This window comes from Vulpes vulpes, chromosome 15, assembly GCF_048418805.1.
Source record: "Vulpes vulpes isolate BD-2025 chromosome 15, VulVul3, whole genome shotgun sequence".
In the NCBI taxonomy this organism is placed as follows: Eukaryota; Metazoa; Chordata; class Mammalia; order Carnivora; family Canidae; genus Vulpes; species Vulpes vulpes.
Genome location: NC_132794.1, coordinates 88,078,584 through 88,101,931, shown reverse-complemented (window position 1 = coordinate 88,101,931; position 23,348 = coordinate 88,078,584). Strand labels below are relative to the sequence as shown.

General features: G+C 50.0%; 1 protein-coding gene across 1 annotated transcript in view; it reads left to right on the top strand.

Moving 5' to 3' along the window:
* Positions 1-23,348, top strand: part of RRP12 (ribosomal RNA processing 12 homolog) — a 30,711-nt gene that overhangs the window by 1,586 nt on the left and 5,777 nt on the right. The window contains exons 3-29 of the mRNA XM_025991353.2: positions 2,639-2,722; positions 4,144-4,220; positions 4,758-4,863; positions 5,064-5,180; positions 6,262-6,400; positions 6,509-6,636; positions 7,549-7,647; positions 8,302-8,393; positions 10,426-10,537; positions 10,761-10,858; positions 12,050-12,164; positions 13,182-13,324; positions 13,540-13,661; positions 14,605-14,669; positions 14,758-14,920; positions 15,350-15,504; positions 15,746-15,813; positions 16,367-16,460; positions 17,039-17,197; positions 17,323-17,403; positions 17,630-17,735; positions 17,966-18,073; positions 18,552-18,709; positions 20,112-20,203; positions 20,396-20,560; positions 20,682-20,857; positions 21,081-21,215. Coding sequence (XP_025847138.1) covers positions 2,639-2,722; positions 4,144-4,220; positions 4,758-4,863; positions 5,064-5,180; positions 6,262-6,400; positions 6,509-6,636; positions 7,549-7,647; positions 8,302-8,393; positions 10,426-10,537; positions 10,761-10,858; positions 12,050-12,164; positions 13,182-13,324; positions 13,540-13,661; positions 14,605-14,669; positions 14,758-14,920; positions 15,350-15,504; positions 15,746-15,813; positions 16,367-16,460; positions 17,039-17,197; positions 17,323-17,403; positions 17,630-17,735; positions 17,966-18,073; positions 18,552-18,709; positions 20,112-20,203; positions 20,396-20,560; positions 20,682-20,857; positions 21,081-21,215 — 3,157 coding nt within the window. The remainder of the gene's footprint in view (positions 1-2,638; positions 2,723-4,143; positions 4,221-4,757; positions 4,864-5,063; positions 5,181-6,261; positions 6,401-6,508; positions 6,637-7,548; positions 7,648-8,301; positions 8,394-10,425; positions 10,538-10,760; positions 10,859-12,049; positions 12,165-13,181; positions 13,325-13,539; positions 13,662-14,604; positions 14,670-14,757; positions 14,921-15,349; positions 15,505-15,745; positions 15,814-16,366; positions 16,461-17,038; positions 17,198-17,322; positions 17,404-17,629; positions 17,736-17,965; positions 18,074-18,551; positions 18,710-20,111; positions 20,204-20,395; positions 20,561-20,681; positions 20,858-21,080; positions 21,216-23,348) is intronic.

The following is a 23,348-nucleotide window of genomic DNA, read 5'->3' as shown; positions in this document are numbered from 1 at the left end:
AACAGATAGATGTTTTATCTAACAAGAACCAGATTTTGTTTTTTTTAGTTAATACTTCCTAATTATACAATTTATATTCATTGTTTACATGAAAAATGTCAAAATTATAAATGGTACCAAAGTGACATGAGTAGAATAAAATATGAAAGTTGGTCTCCCAACTTAACTCCTTTGTGGCAGTTACTGTTGATGGATCATCATGTCTACCTAGCCCAGCACTGTCTAGCACATGGTGCAAGCCACATAAGGAATTGTGAAGTTTAGTAGCCATATTTTAAAAAAGTAAAAAGCAAATGAAATTAATCTTAATAATAAACTTACTATATCTTTTTTTTTCTTTTCTTTTTTTAAAAGATTTTATTTATTTATTCATGAGAGACAGAGAGAGAGAGAGAGGCAGAGGCACAGGCAGAGGGAGAAGCAGGCTCCATGCAGGAAGCCCGAAGTGGGACTTGATCCTGGGTCTCCAGGATCACACCCTGGACCGAAGGAGGCTCTAAACTGCTGAGCCACCCAGACTACCCTAAACTTACTATATCTAAATATTGTTATTCCAATCTACAATCAATATAAAATGAGATTTTTTAAAAATTTTTTTTTATTTATGATAGTCACACAGAGAGAGAGAGAGAGAGGCAAAGACATAGGCAGAGGGAGAAACAAGCTCCATGCACCGGGAGCCCGACATGGGATTCGATCCCGGGTCTCCAGGATCGCGCCCTGGGCCAAAGGCCCGTGCTAAACAGCTGTGCCACCCAGGGATCCCTAAAATGAGATGATTTGCATTGTTTTTAATCATATTATGTCTTCAAATTCTGGAATGCGTGTTACCTTTACACCGCTATTTGGATGCTAACTCTTCTTTGAAAGTATTTGATTTGGTCATAAAATTTACAATTGCAAAAGTAGGTTCATATTTTCAAGTTGTTCTAAATCTGTGTTTCATAAAACTTATAGTCACAAAAATAGATTCATATATCTAAATTGTTTTTTATTTTATTTTATTATTTTTTAAAAGATTTTATTATTCATGAGAGACACAAAGAGAGAGAGGCAGAGACACAGGCAGAGAGAGAAGCAGGCTCCCGCAAGGAGCCCGATGGGAGACTCTGTCCCAGGACCAGGATCACGACCTGAGCCAAAGGCAGGTCAACCACTGAGCCACCTAGGTGCTCCTGTAAATTGTTTTAAATCTATGTTTTCAAGGTACCTGGTTGGCTCAGTCATTTAAGCATCCGACTCTTGATTTTGATTCAGGTCATGATCTCAGGGTAGTGGGATTGAGCCCCAAGTCCAGCTCTGCATTTGGTGGGGAGTCTGCTTGGGGTTTTCTCTCTCCTCCTCCCTCTGCCGCTCCCCACCACTCATGTGCACATAAAAGGCGTGTGCGCGGGCTCTCTCTCTCTCTCTCTCTCCCTCAAATAAATAAATCTTAAAAAACAAACAAACCTATGTTTTCCAATAACTAGATCAAGTATTCATTTTTTTAAAAAAAGATTTTGTTTAGGGGTGCCTGGGTGGCTCAGTGGGTTAAGCCTTTGCCTCAGGCTCAGGTCATGATCCTAGGTCCTGGGATCACATCCCACCTTAGGAGCTTGTTTCTCTCTCTGCCCCTTCTTCTTCCTCTGCTTGCTCACTATCTCACTGTCTCTCTCTCTCTAATAAATAAATAAAATCTTTATTTTTATTTTCTTTTAACGATTCTATTTGAGAGAGAGCCTGTGTGCAAACGCACGCAGGTGAAGGGAGGGGAGGGGCAGGAGAGGGAGAAGCTTAACCAACTGAGCCACACAGATGCCCCTCAAGTATTCATTTTTAAATTTAAAATTTATAAATTTAAAAAAATAATAAGGGATCCCTGGGTGGCACAGCAGTTTAGCGCCTGCCTTTGGCCCAGGGCGCGATCCTGGAGACCCGGGATCGAATCCCACGTCGGGCTCCCGGTGCATGGAGCCTGCTTCTCCCTCTGTGTGTCTCTGCCTCTCTCTCTCTCTCTCTCTCTCTCTCTCTGTGACTATCATAAATAAAAATTAAAAATAAAATAAAATTAAAAAATTAAAAAATTAAAATAAAAAAATAAAATTTATAAATTAAAGATTCAGTTCTTCAGTCACACTAACCATGTTCCAAGTGCTCATTAGCCCCTTAGGAACATTACTATTCTATATTTTTTTGTTTAGCTTTACAGATAATATTTTATATGCAGTGTTCTATACTTTTCCCTCACTGAACAGTAGTTCTAAATTAATATAGCATTGTTCCTCATTCTTTTCAATTGTCCTGTAGTATTTGATTCAATCATTACTTATTATGTAGTAATAGTACTTTATTGACCCTTTGTTGATGGCTGCCTTGTTCCAGCTTGTTACTGCAGTGAACGCATTTGTTACCTAAATGTTTGCAATTTTGTGCAGATATTCCTATAAGAGACAGAGTCCTAGAGGTGGAGTTTTGGCAAACATTTTGCTAGGCCTTATGGTGTATATGCATGCAATTGTGTGTATGAATGCAATTCATCTTGCCTATCTCTAGGTTTTGTCAGGAGAATAATTTGTGAAGGAATAAGGATAAGAGGCTAGCCCAGGGACAGGATTCAATCTAAAATAGATGTCATAGATGCCTTCTCCCTTACATGCAGATCTGTGCTGTTCTGGCTGCTGTCACTGAGGTGATTCGCTCCCAGGGAGGAAAGGAGACAGAGACTGAGTACTTCGCTGCATTGGTAAGTAGGTGTGACTTGAAAGTCGGTGTCCAGAACAGCTGTAGAGAGAAGATGGGTGCCTCTGGTATGAGGATATAGAGCAGGACATCCTTGAATAAGTGGAAATGCTTCCTGGCTGGCTCAGTCAGGAGAGCATACAATTCTTGATATCTTGGGGTTGTGAGTTCAAGCACCATGTTGGGCAAAGAGATTAGTAAAAAAGAAAAAAAGAGCGCTTTACTCATTCTCAGGTGGTGGCTTGGAAAGGCTGGTGGTATTTGTTACAGTATCCTTATAGAACAAAAATCCACTACTCTGGTTGTTAATGTTGTTTTTTCTTCCCTGATCCATGGAGCTGAGTTAGGCCTAGAGGATCCTCTAGAAAAAGATAGGCAAAGTGTGGCCAGGGGCAGGTAGGGAGAGGAGGGGGTCCTAAGACCCTTTACTGGGATTGGTGGGCTATCAGAATTATTTTTATAACATACTAGAACATCATTTGCCTTTTCACTCTCATCCTTTAATGAGTGTACTATGGAGTTTTCCAGAAGTTACCTCCTATCTGATGACATTATTTCAGTAGCTAATTGTGCTTGCATTATACTTGTATTTTAAAAATTTCTCAGTTTTAATTTTTAATGTGGTAAGCATCAGTAGATATCACCTATGTAAATAAAGCCTCTTTGGGGAATCTTCAAGAAATTCTAAGGGTGTAAAAGTTTGAGAACCACTACTCTGGAATGGGTTGGCCCACTATGGCCCATGGAAATAATTTGATCCATGGCCTGTTGTTTTTTACAGCTTGAGAACTAAAAATGGTTTTTATATCCTTAAAGGATTATTCAAACACACACAAAAGAATATGCAACAGAGACCATATATGGCCTGCAAATCCTAAAATATTTATTATCTGACCCTTTAGAGAAAAAGCCTTCCAACTCCTCTAGAATAATGAAATAAGTTAGATAATGATACATGGTTTTTATTATGTGCCAGGCAGTGTTGTGATTGCTGTGTATGAATTTGATGAAACCTTACAACAATGTATTCTATTTTACAAATGAGGAAGCAGGATGCCTGGGTGGCTCAGTCGGTTAAGCATCTGCCTTCAGCTGAGGTCCTGATCGCAGGGTCTTGGGATGGAGCCCCACGTTGGGCTCCTTGCTCAGTAGGGAGTCTGTTTCTCCTTTCTCTCCTCCTTGCTTGTGCTCTGCTCCCCCTACCCCCAAATAAATAAAAATGTTAAAAAATCTTTTTAAAAAAATGAGGAAGCTGAATCACAGAAAGATTTAGTTGCTAGCCCAAAGTCACAGTGGCAGAGCCAGGATTTGACCTTTGACACCAGAGTTCTTGGTTTTAACTATCCTGCTGTGGACATGGTGGCTTCAGCCCCCCATCTGCCCAGCTTATACACTTCCATTAACACCCTGTGGTCTGGCCCTCAGATGACAACAGTGGAGGCCGTGGAGTCCCCTGAGTCTCTGGCTGCTGTTGCGTACCTGCTGAACCTTGTCCTGAAGCGGTGAGTCCTACCTTTGGTCTGAACCCCAAGTCTTTTTGGGGAGAAGGGAATGGCAGCAGGAGGAATAGGCTCAGGGAATTATTAAGTATCAACTGGCATTCTTCACCATGAGGCTCCCAGGGTGGCTTGGGATATTGTCACAGAATGTGAGTGTCGGTGCCTGGAAATCAGGCGGCCCTGCTGCCGTGAGTGGGGCAGGAAGGGGGCACTAGGGTGTGGCCACCAGGATACGGCAGCCTGTAGCTGTGAGGGGGGAGGGTAGGGAGAGGATTGAGGCAAGCTAGTGAGGCCCCATCTCGTGGATAATGGAGAATGACCGTGGTGAAGGGAAGAGGCACCAAGCTCAGGTCCCTGGAAAGCACACTGATGTGGCGTTGGAAAAGGTGGGTTCCTGTCCTGTCTCCTGCTCACTCGCTGAGTGCTGGGCCAGCACTGCCTCCCTGTGTCTAGCTTCCTCATTCAGACCAGGCCTGGGTCAGCACCTGCTGCTCTAGGAGGCCCCTAGGGCCTCTGACCAGCTCTTCTCTCCCCGAACAGCGTGCCCAGCCCTGTGCTTATTAGGAAGTTTTCCGATACATCCAGAGCATTCATGGACATCATGTCGGCGCAGACCAGCAGTGGCTCTACCTCTGCCGTCCGATGGGTTAGTGTCTGTGTCTGTTTCCCCTTCACCATCTTCCAGAGCCCCGAAGATTTGGCCAAATCCTGGATATTCTCTGGGAGAGGTATAGGTACCATGTGGACCTCACATGGATCCCTGGGCGATTTTCTGGAATTGGAGAGAACCTGGGCTCTTTTTCCACCTGGTTGAAGCCAGCGAAGCTGAGAGACTCTGTCTTACAGATCCTCTCCTGCCTGGCCACCCTTTTGCGGAAGCAGGACCTGGAGGCCTGGAGCTATCCCGTGACCCTGCAGGTGTACCATGGGCTCCTGAGCTTCACTGTGCACCCTAAGCCCAAGGTGAGGCTGCTGGGCCCCCAGAGTATGGTGGGGGGGCGCTATTCTAGTAAGTGGGCTGGGGCCAATCTGTCTGAGTAGGATCAGGGAGGTTGCTCTGAGCTGCTGCTTTTTGCCTCTGAAGCCTTATTTGCTTAGTCCTAGAAGATGAGAGGCAGTGCCTTATCCTGTAGAAGGGGTCTTCACTGTCACGCCCTCCTGAGTCTCCTGCCTCATTGGTCAGTGACAAATTTAACTACAGTGGCAGGAAGGGGCAGAGTGGGGCTTTGGAAGCTCGAAGACCCTAGTTGGATACTGGATCCACCATTCACGCTGTGACCTTGGGCAAGTTACATGAGCTTTTCAAGCCTTGGTCTCCTAGCTGGAAAATAGGAATAGTAATACCAACCTTGCCACAATGGTGTAGGGCGACTCCAGTGTCACTCACAGGCCAGGCTGGCGCTCTTCCTGGCTTACAGCAGGTGCTCAGCAAATGTTGGTCAGCCACCCTATTTCCTCCAGGAATTTAGGGCACATAGAAATAACAGTCCTCGATCGTTCAGTGTGTTCAGCATGCTTCCTCAGGTAGGCTCATACCTCCTTCCCTGTGTACTCATGAGGCCTTTCCCTCACTCTCTTCAGGTCTCTGCTGAAATGTCACTTCACTGGAGTGACACTTTGCTGGCCACTGTGTAAAAAGCACCAACCCTTGCTATATTGTCTGTATTGTACTTTTACCTTCTGGTGTATGTTTGTTTTCTGTCTCCCAAGAAGAGTGTGAGTTGTTTACTCTGGTCACTGCCAGACTGCCAGCCTCGAGAACTGTGCCTGGCTTGGTCACACTTAGTATTGCTGGGTGACTGACCGAATCCCTGTAATAAAGATGAGGACCTTGCAGCTCAAAGATGAAGTGGTTGGCTTACTCAAGGCCGTTTGGTGAGTTAGCAGGAAAGCAGGGATCGGAGCTGAGGTTTGTCTTACTGCTCAGCTCAGGAATGTGCATACAGGCAGGCCTGGGTACAGCATCAGCCATGGAGGAGGCATGCCATCAGGGCTGCAGGGTGTATGCTGACCCGGCCCTGGCCCCCCTTTCCTTTCCCCTCAGATCCGGAAGGCTGCCCAGCATGGAGTGTGCTCAGTCCTCAAGGGCAGTGAGTTCATGTTTGGTGAAAAAGTCCCTGCCCATCATCCTGCTGCCATTTCCACTGCCAAGTTCTGCATCCAGGAGATTGAGAAGTCTGGAGGTGGGGAACCAGGTCAACGGCAAGGCGGGTGGGGACAGAGGCCAGCCTGGGAGGACGGGGCACAGTGCAGAGGGTGGGCCAGAGGCTCAGCTCCTTCTTGTATGCCAGGCTCCAAGGAGGCCACCACTGTGTTGCACATGCTGACACTGCTAAAGGACCTGCTGCCCTGCTTCCCGGAAAGCCTGGTGAAGAGCTGCAGCGAGACTCTCCTCAGGGTCATGACCTTGAGCCATGTGGTGAGCTCAGCCAGGAAGCCAGAGGAGCATGCCAGGGTTGGGGGTGAACTGCAGACATCAGGGCCAAAATGCTGGTGCTTGGGAACTTGCTTAGGCAGGCCAGAGCAGGACCTGGGGTTTCCCCACTCCAGCCCTACTCTTGCTTACCACCAAGGACATCAGCTGTCCTTGGTGTTGGATAGACCAGGCTGTCTTCAGAGTCCTGATCCCTTTGGGAGCTGGCTTCAGGGTTCAGTTCTGTGGAGTGGGGAGCCATGGCAGGGCTGGTAAGGTACCAGTCCTCTTTCCTGCTCGAGCTCTGTTTCAGCCACAATTGTGGGTCTTTTTTTTTTTTTTTCTTATTTACTAACAAATTGGTATAACAGGTTTTGTTTTTTTTTTTTTTTGGTATAACAGTTTTAATACATAAAATGATCTCTTGCATTTCTGTCATGCTAGCCCAATTCTATTAATCTTTATATATATCTTGTAGTGTTTGTTCACATGCATACTTTAAAGTATCTACTATATAAATAATAAGATCGTTGTTTAAAAGAAAAAACCCATTCAGAACAATTGGGCTGTGTATCCTTTCAGACTTTTTTTTTTAATAAACAAACATAGATAAAAACGTGCGAAAATACAGCCATAATTATAGCCTGCATACCACTTAATAGCCTGCTTTCTTAGCCCATTCTGTTACAGATGTTTTGTTCATGTTTCTCTGTTATCTTTATTTAAATCATTTAAAAATGTTTCAGTAGCTGCCAAGCCTTCGTAAGTGACAGTCTTCTGAATGTCCAGGTGTGGGGAGCATGCTTGAGGTCAGGGGCCTGGGTCTCTCCCCAGCCCACTGGCTAGAATTGGAGGTTGAGATGTCTAGGGCAGCCGTGGGCTTTGCAGTCCCCCACTAAGCCTCCATGTCCTCTCCAGTTGGTGACAGCCTGTGCCATGCAGGCCTTCCACAGCCTCTTCCACGCCAAGCCCACCCTGGGCACCCTGTCGGCAGAGCTCAACGCCCAAATCATCACGGTAAGGCCTGATGGTAAAGGGGTGTGGCAGTGCTGGGGTGCAGGGGGCTTGTTACTTTTCTACAGAGTGAGGTTGAGTGGGCTGATGGGACTGGCCCAGTGGAAGAGGCTATAATAGACAAGCAGACAGGAAGTAGGCTGCTAGGAGACCGGCTACCAAAGCCACATCAGTGTTCACAGGAGATGGGGGCTCTGACTCTACACTTAGTTAACTTAATAAACTATTTCAGTGTGGTCTCATGATATAACTCATAACTTGAGCAGAGACTCTCAAATTTAGGGGTCCCTGGATGGATTTGAGGAAAGGGGACATAAACATTACCCACATTGTTTGCAAAATATGCATATGTGTGCCCGTGTACATTTTTCCAGGAAAAGACTCTGTGGCTTTTGTGATATCCAAAGGGTTGTGAGACCCAAGTTTTACTCATCTGCTTCTAGAGACTTTGACCCCAGAGGAGCAGAATTGGAAGGGTTTCACGGATTAGGGAAAGGCAAGAGCTGGGAAGGCAATGGGGCCTGTGAGTTTTGGGGCCACATATGCAGGCCTGTCAGTGGGACATGCTGGTGTCTGGGGATGAGAAGGGGTCATTGTCATTAGGCCACTCCAGACACACTTGCTCAGTCACCTGCATATTCCCTGTCCCACCTCTAGGCCTTATATGACTATATTCCCAGCGAGAATGACTTACAACCCCTGCTGGCCTGGCTTAAGGTCATGGAGAAAGCCCACATCAACCTGGTCAGGTAGGTGTGGCAGAGGGGTGTCCCAGGGCCTCCAGCCAGCCGACCTGCTCTGTGGCATGGATGGGAGGGATGTGAGCCAGAAGCTGGAAAGGCTTGGTGGTATCTCCTTGTCAGGCAAGCTATAGGCCAGCTCTTGTGGTATGAGGCACGGGGCAGGGTAGCGTGGCCTGTGTCCGCTGGGGCTGCTGCTTTCCTGCCAGAGCAGTTATCAGTGAGCTCTAAGGAGCCACAAGGGGGGCTCAGTGCACCATGCTGGGGCCCTGAGGGTGGGGTGCCAGTTCCATCCTGATTATTGTCACCTCCTGACTGAATCCTGTGCAGTTGGTTTCCTCAGATCGCATCCACTTTGTGGTTTCAGCCCTCTCCCCACCTGGGTTAACAGTCCCCTCCTCTGGGCTTCACAGTCCCGTAAACCCCAGTTTCGGCCCTGTGTCTGTCATAAAACTCACATTGAGCTTGGCCACTTAAATAGTAGCCACTTGATGATTCTACTTTTCCAGAAAAAGGCTGAGAAGAAAATAAGTGTATCTACCGGTGACCTGTGTTTTGCCTGGAGTGGGGGTGTCTCAAGACCCTGGAGCCCCACCATGCTGTGTCTTCCCTCTTCTGCTGAAGGGCTCCTATTAGCCCTCGCTCTCAGGCTCTGTGCTGGGTGCTTTCTGTTATCATTCATCTCACGCATCACAGCCACCCCGGGAGGAAGGTCCTAGCCTTTTTCATGAACCAAAAATGGAAGCACTGTGAGGTAGCTAGTCATCCCTCTGCTAAGGAGCAAAGGAGGGTCTCTAGCCCAGGTCCACCAGGCCCTCATCCTTTTCCCTGCACCGTCCAACTTTTACCTGGAGAGGCCAGAAAATGGCAAAATAGCCTCATTCTCCACTTCTCAAGATATTTTTTAAAGATTTTATTTGGGACACCTGGGTGGCTCAGTGGTTGAGCATCTGCCTTCGGCCCAGGGCGTGATCCTGGAGTCCGAGGATCAAATCCTGCATCGGGCTCCCTGCATGGAGCCTGCTTCTCCCTCTGCCTATGTCTCTGGCTCTCTCTCTCATGAATAAATAGGTAAAATCTTTAAAAAAAAAAAAAAAAAAAAAAAGATTTTACTTATTTGTCAGGGGAAGGGCAGAGGGAGAGGGAGAAGCAGACTCCCCGCGGAGCAGGGAACCTGATGCAGGGCTCAGTCTCAGGACCCTGAGATCGTGACCTGAGCCCACGTCAGGTACTCAGCTGACTGAGCCACTCAAGTTCCCCCTCTGCTTCTCGGGACTAATCCTACCAGCAGGCCTCCCACATTTGTGCCATGATATACATCCCAGGCTGTTTGTTGTAATGCTATATAGGTAATAGCAAAAAAACTTAGAGACCAACAAAAATGTAAATGTGCTTGGGGAGAGGACTGGTCAATGTACAGTGAGTTACTAAAGTAGAAAGGTGCATGCTGACACAGAAAGACCTCCAAGATGTATTGAGAAGGGCATGGATGGTGTGATTCTCTGTGTGCTCTGGAGCAGGACTACCAGGGTATGAATGACCCCTCCCTCCTCCTTATGGCGTGCTTGCTCGACTTTTCTGTGCCATGGGTTCCTTACTTCTACAATGGGAATGGTAGTAGGAGTTAATCTTGGTTTTTACAAGGTGTAAATGAACAAACGCCTGTTATGTCAGTGCTTGGTGTATGAGAAGTGTTACATAGATGTTAGCATACGTTACTGTTTTCTGTGTTTGTATATATATGACAACTTTGGGAAGAGTATTTGAGACATTTAACCTTGATTTTCCTCTGGGAAGTGCATCTGAAGGTCAATCTGGGAGAAAGGTGTGACAAAGAGAGCATACTCTTTATTTTGTACTCTGAAGACCTATTTGGGTTTTTTACCACGTGTGGCTATTCCTTGAATTATAGCATTTTTTAAAATTGCCCACTAGGAGGACCCTGTAGAACCCTGCAGATCAATGACTGTCATTGGACCTGGGGCTGTGTGGGTCCCTGTGGCCCAGAGCCAGGCCCCGCAGAAGCCTTTTGTCTCAACAGATTGCAGCGGGACCTGGGGCTAGGCCACCTTCCTCGCTTTTTTGGAACTGCGACCACCTGCCTCCTCTCCTCACACTCGCAGGTGGTGACAGCTGCCACTCAGAGCCTTCAGGTACTGCAGCCCCAGCCCCAGCTTTAGGGGGGGAAGCAGAGAGTGTAGAGTTGTACTGGCTACTTTGTCTCCTGAAGTTCACCCTAGACCTCCAGCTGCATCCTGGGGAGATCTCAGAGTGGAATAGGCTTCCTAGAGGTGTGCAAAAGCAGTCACCTAGGAGGGCTGGGTGGTGCTGGGAGGCTGCTGTAGGCCCAGACATCTGTGGCTTCTTCTCTTGCAGGAGATCTTGAAGGAATGTGTTGCTCCCCACATGGCCAGCATTGGCTCTGTGACCTCATCAGCCTCTGGCCCTGCCCAGTATATCGCCAAGATGTTCAGGTGAGAACATAGCATCCATGTTAGGAGGGAATATGGTGTGCCTTCTAGAAAGTTCCTTGTAATGAAAAGTGTTCTACTTGTCACTTACCGTGGGCATGTGCTCAGCACCAGAGCAGCTGCTATTGATTTGAGCACTGGCCACGTTGCAGGTGCCATAGTGTGGTGCTCATGAGTACGGACTCTGGGCCAGTCACCTGGGCAAGTTCCTCCACGTCCTCCATGCCTAGATACGTCAGGGTCCTCATCTGTCCAAGGTTACTGATGGAGGTGAGAATTAAATGAGGGAGTGTACGTGAAGTTCTCAAAACTGTATCTGGCACGTATTTAAGTACTAAAGTGAATAAAAACCACTGGTAGTCCTTGTGGTTCAAGGAGATAGGTACTGACTGACCCCCAGTTTTTAGCTGGGCGAGCTGAGGTCACCCATCTAGGGAGTGGCAGCCTGATGGCAGAGCCCACTCTTATTCACGTGCCGTGCTGCCATTTATGTCCGTAAGAGGAGCCATTCACAGACGTGGCTGTCCCTGCAGGCAGTGAGGAGCCATGGAGCACTGTAGACACTGGCGTGGGCCCGGGAAAAAAACTAGGAGCCTTGGTGTCTCTCCTGGGTGTGTGCTCAGCTCTGAGGTGTGGTGCTTTGGGTGCTGTGCCTGTTGCCCTTGGATACATCTGTGATGAAGTTTCAGGAAAACTCAGAAATAGAGCCACCCTCGCCTCTAGATTACCCATTTCCACACATTAAACCCCATCAACCATTCTTGCCTAAAATCTCCAGAAGGCTAAGCTGAGAGGTACAGCCACGTGGTGCCACTCTCCCCACTCTGCCCAGACCACCTACCTTGGCATCCCATCTTGGATCACACTGGGAAAACACAAGACCATGACTGAGCATGGGTTTTGGAGGCCTAGTATGGCCACTAGCAGAGTGACCATGGCAGGTTATTTCATCTCTTAGAGCCTCAGTTTCCCCATCTGAAGATGGAACAAAGGATGTACCTCACAGAGTTTTCTTTAAGCAGCAGGATTACATAAATGAAACTGAACACAGTGGCTATTTCATAAATGCTAGTTCTCCCCATTGGCCTTTCCTGGGGCTCCATCTTTACCAGCCAACTGTTGGTCTGTACCTCCTGGTGCCAGTCATGCCCGGGTGAGCATGAACCTGGCCCTGACTGCCTGTTCCCTTGGCAGGGCGGTGGAGGAAGGCCTGACGTACAAGTTCCACGCAGCGTGGGGCTCTGTGTTGCAGCTGCTGGGTATCTTCTTCCAGGCATGTGGGAAGCAGGCCCATCCTGTGATGAAGAAGGTGAGCTAGGGAACTGCTGGGGCCAGGGCAGGAGGTGGTGATTGGGCTGTTGGACTGTGGGCTCCCAGAGAGGTCACGTGTCTTGTTACCTCTGCACTTTACTCCACATTATACCCCCAGTAGCACCCACAGCAGGTGTCCAGTACTGTGTCTCCAGGATGGTATCTGAGCCAACATGGGAGAAACAAAAAGAGGGGTGGGACCTCCCCTGGCCCCTCTGCCAGTACCTGCTCACTAGTCTTGGCTGCAACGGATGGCTTTGAATGGGGAACCAGGGGGACCGTCTCATCATCACCTGCCATCTTTTTCTTTTTATTTCTATAAATTCTCCACCATAATAAGGGATTATAATGTTTTAAGCAGTCTTACGTTCCAGAGAGGTTACTGCAACCCAGAGTAAATCATCTAAGAATCAGAGATCCCCTTGGGATCCTCCCTGGCTGGGGAGGCAGGCCCCAGTCCTCACAGCAGCAGCTCCTAGCCTCATGGAGCTTTCACGGACTCCTACCACTGCTGGTTGGAAGAAAGGAACTGCCCTGGGACAACAGGGGCTTCCCCAAGAAGCCTGGCCTCTAATAGGTTAGATTGACAAACTTGGCTTTCTACAAGTGAGGCCCTGGGAGTCCTGGGGGTAGTGGGCCAGAGGCCACAGCTCTATCTTGAGGGGCAACCACTCCTCAGTGTTTGCTAAATTGCTAATTGTCACACATGAGTCTGTCATTTGCCTTTGCCAGAGTTTCTCATTTCTCAAGATAAACTGGAAATCTGTATTTGTATATGAAATCTTGTTTTTACATGTTACTAACATACAGAATTTTTAAAATTGTTGGGTGGTGGGGGAGAGGTCAGACTTCTCACTAGGTTAAGGTTTAGTTATTGTTTTGTGACCTCTGACCTAGATCATAACCTGGGCCGATGCTCCTGACCTCATCCTCTTAGAGACTTTGGCCCAGAATCAGGGATGGGTGCTAGCTCTGTCAGCACACCTTGGTGTAATCTCTTGTCTTTTTGCTCCAGTGCCTCCAGTCTCTGTGTGACCTGCGCCTCTCCCCCCATTTCCCTCACACGGCAGCTCTGGACCAGGCGGTGGGGGCTGCGGTGGCCAGCATGGGTCCTGAGGTGGTTTTGGAGGCTGTGCCTTTGGAAATCGATGGCTCTGAGTAAGTGTGACCCTGGCTGGCTTCTTTACAAGCCCCAGGGCAGTCAGCCAGCTTGTTCTTCTCAGCAAGCTGTTCACTCTTTGGGGTGAAGTCTCTGTGTCACATGGGAATCAGCGGGAGAGGCCACAGCAAGGCTTGAGCTGTTCCTCGGCTTAGCAGGTGATGTGCTGCTGGGTGTGCTACCGTCTCACTGGGCTTTCCCTCCCTCCTCCCAGGGAGAATCTGGATTTCCCACGGAGCTGGCTGCTGCCTGTCATCCGGGACCATGTCCGGGAAACGCGACTTGGTTTCTTCACCACTTATTTCTTACCCCTGGCTACCACCCTGAAGAGCAAAGGTATGGGCCTCACCTTAGACCTGGAGCTTTGGCTGGAAGGGATCAGGAAGGGCTCATTGTCCAACACCCCCAGCCCTAGGACATTGGCTAGTGTCCCTCTGCCAAGCAGGTGGCCAGTTAGTGCTCAAGTGCCTTCCTCAGGGGGGCTGTCCCTCCCTTTGCTTAGAGACACAGCCAAGCATATCCCCTTTATAGGACCCTGCCCTGTGGCAGGCAAACAATGGCCTCTTCTCCTACTGGGATGGTAGTTAGACAAATACACACCAATTTATAAGTATGCAGAGCTGTGCCTAATAAAAACCTGATAAAATGTATGTGTTTCTCAGTAGAGTTCTGGTAAACTTAGTTATGATAAAGCCCCACTGGGGGCCGTGGTGTGGTCTCTGAAGAAAGGGAAACCTGTGGGAATGGGCATGTTTAGTAGATGGTGAATTGAACAGATTGGATTCAGATCTCAGCTGAGCCACACCACATTTGGGTGACTTCGAGCAAGTTGATTCAACTTCTCTGGATCTGCTCCTCATCAGTAAAATCAGAACAATAATTGTCATGCAAGCATTAAATGTAGTGGTCACGCAGCATGCATATCATGTAGCCTACCACTTAGAAACCTTATTGTCAAATAATTCAGGTTTCAGAATGATATATGTATAGTACAGTTTTGTTTGTGCTTTTTAAAGTGTGTATGTAAAGAAATGTAAAGAAGTTAGAAGAGATGGTGGGTATCCCTGGGGGAGGAAGATTATGAGGAGACATCTACTTCCCATTTTATGTAGGTGTTTTACATTTTTTAGGATGAACAAGTATTATGTTTCCGTTTGTGGGGAGGGAAGAATCACCCAAAGTCCTGTCCGCATTATTGGGCTTTTGGTTTTGGGAAAAATGAGGCCTGCTGGCCCATAGGGTGCCCAGGGCCCCACTGTATCCTTGTGTCACACTGCAGCAATGGATCTGGCCCAGGCGGGCAGGACAGTGGAATCCAAGATCTATGATACGCTCCAGTGGCAGGTAAGGGATCAGTTGGGGTGATGTGGGTTGGGTGGTGCAGGGGCCTGAGTTGCTAGGCATCACTCTCCTTTCCCATCCCTCTCCCCAGATCTGGACCCTCCTGCCTGGATTCTGCACGAGGCCCACAGATGTAGCCACCTCCTTCAAAGGGCTGGCACGGACACTGGGCACGGCCATCAGTGAGCGTCCAGACCTGAGAGTCACTGTGTGCCAAGCCTTGCGCACCCTCATCACCAAGGGCTGTGAGGCAGGTATGTGTGGGCTCTGGGGTCAAGGGCTAGGAGGGGGATGGTTGCAGTGGCCCAGGTCTCCTGGCCTGCTGTACCTCACTGCCTGAGCCACAGCTAATCTTGTGCAAGGACCTGGGGCTTCTGCTGGGGACCCAAGGAGTCAGTAGGACACTAAAAGTTGCCCCGTTTCCTCTCTTTACTCCCACCGTGCTGACAGCTGCTGGGTGTTGTCTGGTCAGCATTAAGGACTTTATCGTGTGGCTGGCTCTTGGCTGACCCAGAGGACAGAGCCATGGAGGAGCATAGAGTGTCCCCAAGAAGCCCTAAATCCATGGGCTCCAGGGCCTGTCACGTGTCCTCCAAAAGGATGCCTCTGGGCCATAGCCCTAGCAACTGTTGAGGTGGGGTTGACTCCTGCCCCTTTTATGCCAACTTTGGTCTTCCTGTCAGAGGCTGACCGTGTGGAGGTGAGCCGTTTTGCCAAGAACTTTCTGCCAATCCTCTTCAACCTATATGGGCAGCCTGTTGCAGCCGAGGACACCCCAGCCCCTCGCCGGGCTGTGCTGGAAACTGTCAAAACTTACCTGACCATTACAGACCCTCAGGTGAGCTGGCGGGAGGAACACTCTTGGGTCAGTGACTGTGGGTTGGGTGTGTTGGAAAGGCCCCACCGGCCAGGGCTCACTTGGGCTCTGCCACCTGGGGGACAGGGCAGCACATACCAGCACCGACTGGGTTGAGGCTTCTAAAGACAGTGGGGTGGGGCAGTGCAGTTCTGTGACCTGCTTCTGCTCTGTGTTTCTTTCTTCACCAACTGTCTCCTTTTCATCCTCTTGGTGCTGCCAGTTGGTGAACAGCTTTCTGGAAAAAGCCAGTGAGAAGGTGCTGGACTCTGCTAGCTCTGACTTTACCAGGTAAAATGCCCCACTTGAGTTGGGGCAGCCCAGGGAGCCAGAGGGTGTGTTGAGCAGAAGCCCTGTGGGTTCTCTCTGGAATTATAGGAAAGTCTTGAGATGTCGAATGTCCCAGCTCTACTCTGAAGGCTGACTGGCTCCTCCTTCCTGGGAGAGGCATTATAGCCTGCTAGGAAGGATGGGGGCCCTGGTGACACTGCCCCAATTCAAATCCCAGCTCCCCCAATTACAAGCTATGTGACTTTGGACAAGTTACTTATCTACTCCATGTCCTCTGTGTCCTCATCTGTGAAAATGGGCATGATAATAGACCTACAACAGGTTTGTTGTGAGGACCAAAGGCTTTAAAACACATAAAGTGCCTGGAACCCCACCTGGTACCTTATGGGAGCTAGATTCGGTATAAGCCCCCTGTGGTTGTTCACAGGCTCCTTCAGGGCCCCTTGTCCTCACTGCACTTCTCCCACCTCCGTACCCAATAGATCTGAGGTACTGATGGTCTGTGCCCCCTCCAGGCCCCCTAAGCCTGTCCTTGCTCTCTTGCCCTGAGCAGACTGTCTGTTTTGGACCTGGTTGTGGCCTTGGCTCCTCACGGAGATGAAGCTGCCATTAGCAAGCTGTACTCCACCATCCGGCCCTACCTAGAGGTGAGCCATGTGGGCTGGAGTCCCGTGTGACCAAACCTGGGGGTAGGGGGCTCCTTGGAAAGGTGGAATCTGTCTTCTCTGGACCATTGAGGAGGACACAGAAGTCCAGGGAAGGGCAACCTAACCTCAGGAGAGTTGTCCTGAGGGAGTCACAGAGCTCCTTTGCAATGCTGAGGAGTTAGGGAAAGAAGCGGAGGGGAGAGGAGAGTGCTCTACCTAGAAAGGTGAGTGGGCACATGGGCCTTGATGTGTGCTGGGGGCCCAGGTTCACGCTGCTGGATGAATGTTCTTTGAGGCCTGTGAGTGCAGTGTGGAGTGGAGGCTGTGGTGGCTTCCCTCCCTGCAGCACCCCCTGCCTGGCACCAAGTTAGCCTTTCACTGTCCATGCTCCTCTGGCCCTCTCAGGCCTCTTGAACTCCAGAGGCAGGCTCTAGTCCTGACCCCTCCCATGTTGTCACAGTTAACGGTGGCTGTTCTGTGACTGCTCTCAGACAGTGGCATCTGTGAGGGGGCAAGGGTGGATGGAGGACCCTGGGGCCCTCTTCCTCACCATCCCTAAGCACCATGCACCCTCCCAGAGCAAGGCCCATGGAGTACAGAAGAAGGCCTACCGAGTGCTTGAGGAGGTGTGTGCCAGCCCCCAGGGCCCTGGGGCCCGCTTCGTGCAGAGCCACCTGGATGAACTGAAGAAGACCCTGCTAGACTCATTGCGGAGCACCTCCTCACCTGCCAAGAGGGTGAGGCCTCCAAGGCAGCCATGCTCTGCCCATAGGAGGATGGGCAACACAAGGAGAGGACTGCCATAGAGACAGGGAACTTCAGGGGCACAGGTCCTAACTGCCGTTCCCCCACTGCCCTGCAGCCCCGTTTGAAGTGCCTTATACATATTGTGAAGAAGCTCTCAGCTGAGCATGAGGAGTTCATCACTGCCCTCGTCCCAGAGGTGAGGGGTGTTGGGGGGGGTGGGGTATATGTGTGTTTTAAGGGGTTCCCTTGGAGTGTGGCTTCTGAGGACCTGGCAGGATCAGGGGAGAGCAGTATGGGGGTTAGGGGCTCCTCAATTCTCTGCCTGGGAGCGCAGGTGCTCCTCCCTACCCTCTTTTGCCTCAGGCCACCAACCATTCCCATGGTGGCCAGCTCGAGCACAGTTCAAGAGGTTGTCTGGGCAGGTGATCCTGTGTACCAAGGAGGTGTCGGTGGGTGCTCGGAAGAACGCGTTTGCCCTGCTGGTGGAGATGGGCCATGCTTTCCTTCGGTTTGGCCCAAACCAAGAAGGTGAGGTGTGGGTGACATGGGGCTGGGGTAGATGGTCTGTTCACAGGCCTTGGGGAGACACCCCTCCAAACCACTGGCCAAAGCAAAAAGGTGAGGAGAGCTGCCTGACTCTGGAGTTGGGCAGACTACTCCTCTCTGGCCAGAATCCCCTTCCCTGGGGGGCCCCCAGGTGCAGCATGCAGAGTGGTTGTGCCCTAGTGTGTGTGACTGTCCTTGTCTCACCCTCCCAGAGGCCCTGCAACGCTATCTCATCCTGATCTACCCTGGCCTTGTGGGTGCTGTGACTATGGTCAGCTGCAGCATCCTGGCCTTGACCCACCTCCTGTTTGAGTTTAAAGGTAAATGCTTCTTCCTTGAAACCTAGGGAACTGCAACCCTCAGGGCAGGCAAATGGCCAGAAGGTCAGAACAAGGTCACTACCAGAAGAAGGTAGCTACCACCTTCCTTGAGGGAGGAGAAAGAGCTGAAACCAAGTCTGACTGCCTCCCGTCCCCTCTGCTGCCCTGTCATCTTTCCTGCCCACCTGCAGCTGCCCTGCGTGCCACTGTCAGAATGGATTAGAGGAGGTCAGGTCCCACGCCCGGGTGGTTAGTCCTGGTTCTGCATCTTACCAACCATGGGAGACCTTGAGCAAGTGTATGAATGTCTTAGAACCTCAGTTTCTTTTAAAACAGTACTTCCTCATAGGTTGGCTGTATTATTTGGGGGAATGACTAGGACTGTGCTGAGCACATAGAAGTCCCCCAAATATTAGTTCCAACTCATGTGACCTGGCAGGGATCTTGGATCTGACAGTGGCCTTCTGGTCACCCCCAGGTCTCATGGGGACCAGCACGGTAGAGCAGCTGCTGGAGAATGTGTGCTTGCTCTTGGCTTCCCGTACCCGCGATGTGGTCAAATCAGCACTGGGCTTCATCAAGGTGGCAGTAATTGTCATGGATGTGGTACACCTGGCCAAGCATGTGCAACTGGTGGTAAGTGCCCCCCTACCCCTCAGGGGGCGGCCACATGGCCTCTGGTCTGCCAGCATGGACCTAGTGAACCTTGAGGCCAGCAAGTTCCAAACATTTGTTTATCTGAACACTAGCCTGTGTAACAGGTCATATAGGAGCCTTGGAAAGGACTCCTGCCTCCCCAGTGGGAGTGAGGAATGTACACGGTGCCAGGCTGCCTCCTGTGACCTGCCCCTTTCCACTCCACAGAAGCAAGGGCTCTGTAGGGCAAAGGCCAGTAGGCAGGGCCACCCTTTGTTTTACAGATGGAGAATCTGAGGCCCGAGATGTCTCCAGGTCACACTGCTAGTGAGAGCAGCCCTAGGACCAGAACCCAAAGCTCAGAACTGACCCTCAGGGCTCTCCCCGAGCTGGGCCCCTCATCTTGCTTTCTTTTTCCCCTCTTGCATTTTGACCTTCTGAGTTTGAGGAGGCTCCTCCAAACACCCCTGCTGGGTGCAGAAGGGCCTGAAGAGCCACCTGGTATTGGCTCCCTGGCCCGTCAGCTGAGCACAGGGTGTGCCGCTGGCTGAGTCTGTCCCACCACTACATCCACTGCCTCAGTGTTTCCCTTCCAGCTGGGTTAGGTCACATCAGACCTCCAGGTCCCCCTTGCCTCTCTTCGTATCTGGCCTTGTGTCAAGGCAGGAAAGGGCAGGTGGGGGACAAGGTAGCCTGCCCCTGCCCTTCCAAGCCTGCCGCCTCACCGGGGACCAAAGATGAGGAGGGCTAGAGCAGTGGTCTGTCATAGGGTTCTAAGAATTTATAAAAGCTTTTCAAAGGATTGATGGGACCCTATGTCCCTAGCCCTGTTTGAAGACACTACAGATAGGGAGATCTGCTACCCGTTCCTGGGTCCTAGCCAGGCCTGAAAAAGGTGTGAGAATAGTCAAGCCTGAGATTAACACAGGGTGGTGGGAGGGACATGTGGAACCCAGAGAAACCTGGTGGTGTTGGGGCCTAGTATGAGCCGTGGAATCAAAGTCCAGGGCTGAATGCTGCCCCTGGCCATGTAGCAGCCTCTGAATGCTTTGTACCTCAGTTTCCTCATCTGTAAACTGGGGGTCATGATCGATCTGCCTAATGGTGTTTTCCTAAGAAGTCAGTGACATAATACAGGTGAGATGCCACACAGTGTTGAGAAGACTTTCAAGCTGCAATCTCGGTAGGGTAGTTGTGGATTGTCATAAAAGAGGCTTTAGGGAAAAGGTGGAGTGTCACTCAGGTTGTGGAAGTACAGTTGGTCCAAGGGATGGGCCAGGAACAGGGTAGCTGTGACCCTCACCCCTTCACTGGGCCTGATGGTCCTGTGTGCCTGGTCTGCACAGTGAGAGGGCAGACAGGGTGGAGGGCGCCCCTGAACCCTCGATGCTCTGCCTGGCAGATGGAAGCCATCGGGAAGCTTTCTGACGACATGCGGCGGCACTTCCGCCTGAAGCTTCGGAACCTGTTCACCAAGTTCATCCGCAAGTTCGGGTCTGTGGGGTGGCTGGACTGAGTGGGGCTGGCAAGGGAGGAGTTGAGGCGCTTCCAGAGCCTGCAGAGAAGGGGCTGGGCTGGGGACTCTGAGTCTGTCCCCTGCGGCTGTAAGAGCCCCAGCTGAATCTTCTTCCTTCTGGGTAGCTCTCTGTGGCCAGTGTGCCTCACCAGCCCCTCGCTGCCCCTCAGGTTTGAGCTGGTAAAGGGGCTGCTGCCTGAGGAGTACCACAGAGTCCTGGTAAACATTCGGAAAGCCGAGACCCGAGCCAAGAGGCACCGTGCCCTGAACCAGGCTGCCATGGAGGAAGAGGAGCAGGAAGAGGAGGAGGAACCTGCCCAGGGCAAAGGTGACAGGTAAGACCTGGGGTAGGGTCCTAGGGACCCAGTCTCCCTCAACCCGCAGCCTGCCCAGGTCATGCTCAGCTGCCCCTGGCTCTCCTGGGAACACCCTGATTTCTGACTTCTCTGTCCTTAGCATTGAGGAGATTTTGGCTGACTCAGAGGAAGAGGATGAGGAGGATGAGGAAGAAAGGAGCCAGGCCAAGGAGCACCGGAGGCTAGCTCGACAGAGGAGCCAGGCGTGGCTAAAGGAGGGTGGCGAGGATGAGCCTCTCAACTTCCTGGACCCTAAGGTGGCCCAGCGAGTCCTAGGTAAGCAAGAAGTGGCTGGAACGTGAGTCCAAGAACAGGCTTGTTTAGGGGTTAGGGGTGACTGCCACAGAGGCCAGCGGGCACCTCCCACCACCACATGCGCATATCATTGTGCTGCAGGCTCCCGTCCCAGGCACAGACCTGGGCTTGTTGGTTAGGATGAGGCTGTGGGTGGGTTAGAACGGACCTGCCACCTCCTCACTGCCCGACTCTGCCATGCCAGCCACACGGCCTGGGCCCAACCGGGGCAAGAAGAGGGACCACGGCTTCAAGGTGAGCGCCGATGGCCGCCTCATCATCCGGGAGGAGGAGGACGATGCTGCCGTGGCCAAGATGGAGGAAGAAGAAGGAGCTAAAGGTGGGGCCACCATCCATTCCAGGAACAGCTCTGGCTGGAGCAGGGCCACACTCATTCATTCACTCACTCATTGTTCGTTTGCTCATTCATTCAGTGACCACTTGTTGGGGGAGCACAGGTAAAAACATACAAGGAGCTTGGAGCTAAGGCAGCTTCCTCAAACTTTTTGAGTTTCTCAAACTTTTTTGACCACATTAAGAAATCTTTCCATTGCAATCCAGCCAGTTATACAATACATATAATTCAAACCAAACTTTCAAAACACTGTACTTCCTTTTAAGCATGTGTGACACACTTTGTTGCCTCTTTTTTTTTTCCTGTTCTTCTCACTCTTCTCCTTTTTTTTTTTTTTTTTTTTGTTAATGTAAACTCAGCTGAGGCCCTGAAGTTCATTTACAGGTAGAAAGACCCAGACTAAGAGCCTGCCCCTTTCCTGACAGTATTGTCTCCTGCGGTCCAGGAGCCACTCCAGCATGAAGTCTCCAGGTCCTGTGGAGTGTTTCCTGCTCCCCTTCCCCTGTGTCATCCATTGGATCAGAAAGCCTCAATCTTCTAAAATTTATCCGCCTTCCTCTTTTTTGGGGGTTCCTCCTGCCATGATCCCTGGACTCTTGACTCACTGCAGCCTCCTGACCCGTGTTCTCATGGCACTCCCTGCACTCAGCTTACCTGCTGTGTGACGGGGGACAATCACTAATCTCTCTGTGCCTTAATTTCCTTACTCCAAAATGGGCATAATACCAATACCTACTTAAAAAAAACAAAAACAAAACAAATTAAAACCTACTTCAGATGGTTGTAGATGAAGTGGGTAACCAGAACAGCCATGTCTTATGTTTGGTGTAAAGGTGACTACACTGTTTCCTGATCTGGTCATGCGGCTGTTCCCTCTCCTCTCTTTATACTTTCTAGTCTCCTTGAGCCCTCCTTGCCCATATGTCCTTGGTGCTGAGAACATTCCTCCCTTCTCCTGCCTCTCTGCTCTTTAGGATCCAGCCCAAGTGCTTTTCTGTGGCCTTTCCATGGCCCTCAGCCTTCTGGCAAGTCTGGGGCACTTCGTCCCAGATTGTCTTGTGACATTATTTGCTTGTTTTTCTTAAAGATTTTATTTATTCATTCATGAGAGACAGAGACAGAGAGAGAGAGGCAGAGAGAGGAGCAGGCTCCATCCAGGGAGCACAATGTGGGACTCGATCCCTGGTCTCCAGGATCACGCCCTGGGCCGAAGGCAGGGGCTCAACTGCTGAGCTACCCGGGCATCCCTTTATTTGCTTGTTGATTGACTTCCCTTGAGTTTATCTTCTCCCCTAGCTGGTCAGTTTCATACTTTCAAACTGATAGCTTTTTTAAAAAAATTTTCATTCACTCATTCATTCATGTATTATTCATACATAATATTATGTATTATTCATACATAATATAAAATTTAGCATGTTAACCGTTTTTGAGCGTGCTGTGGACTGGTATTCAGTACGTTCACATTGTCGTATAGCCAGTCTCCACAACTCTTCATCTACAAGACTGAAACTCTTTGTTAAACAACTCCTTATTGCTGCCCCCCCCCCAGCCCCCGACAATCACCATCCCAGAATCTCTCTAATACTTTGAATTTGAGTACGAATCCAGGTGCCTCATGAATGAATGAATCCAGGAATGATTGTGATCAGCTTATGTCACTCCGTGGTGTGTGCAAGGGTCCTCCATGTGGCAGCATGTGGGCAGAATTCCCTTTGGCTTGTTTTAATTGAGATGTTTGTTTTCTGTTGTTGACTTGTGAGAGGCCTTCACACAGTCTGCGTATCAGCCCTTTATCACCTGTATGGTTTGAAGGTAACATTCTCTCATTCATCCCATAGAGTGCCTTTTTAGTCAGTTGTGTCCCCTGACACACGGAAGTTCTAAAATTTTGCAATAGTCCATTTTATCTATTTTTACTTGGGTTGTCTGTGCATTTCCTTGGTTCATACTTCTTTGGCTCATTCCCTCACAGCATTCAGCACATACAGGGCAAAAACAGATTCTCAAGTGGGAGAACGAGGCTATTCCCAGCAAAGCAGAACGTATGTGGGGCTGGGGCATGCCTGACTCCCTAGAAAACCCAGGGCTTTCATAAGGTCTCAAAAAAAGCTATGT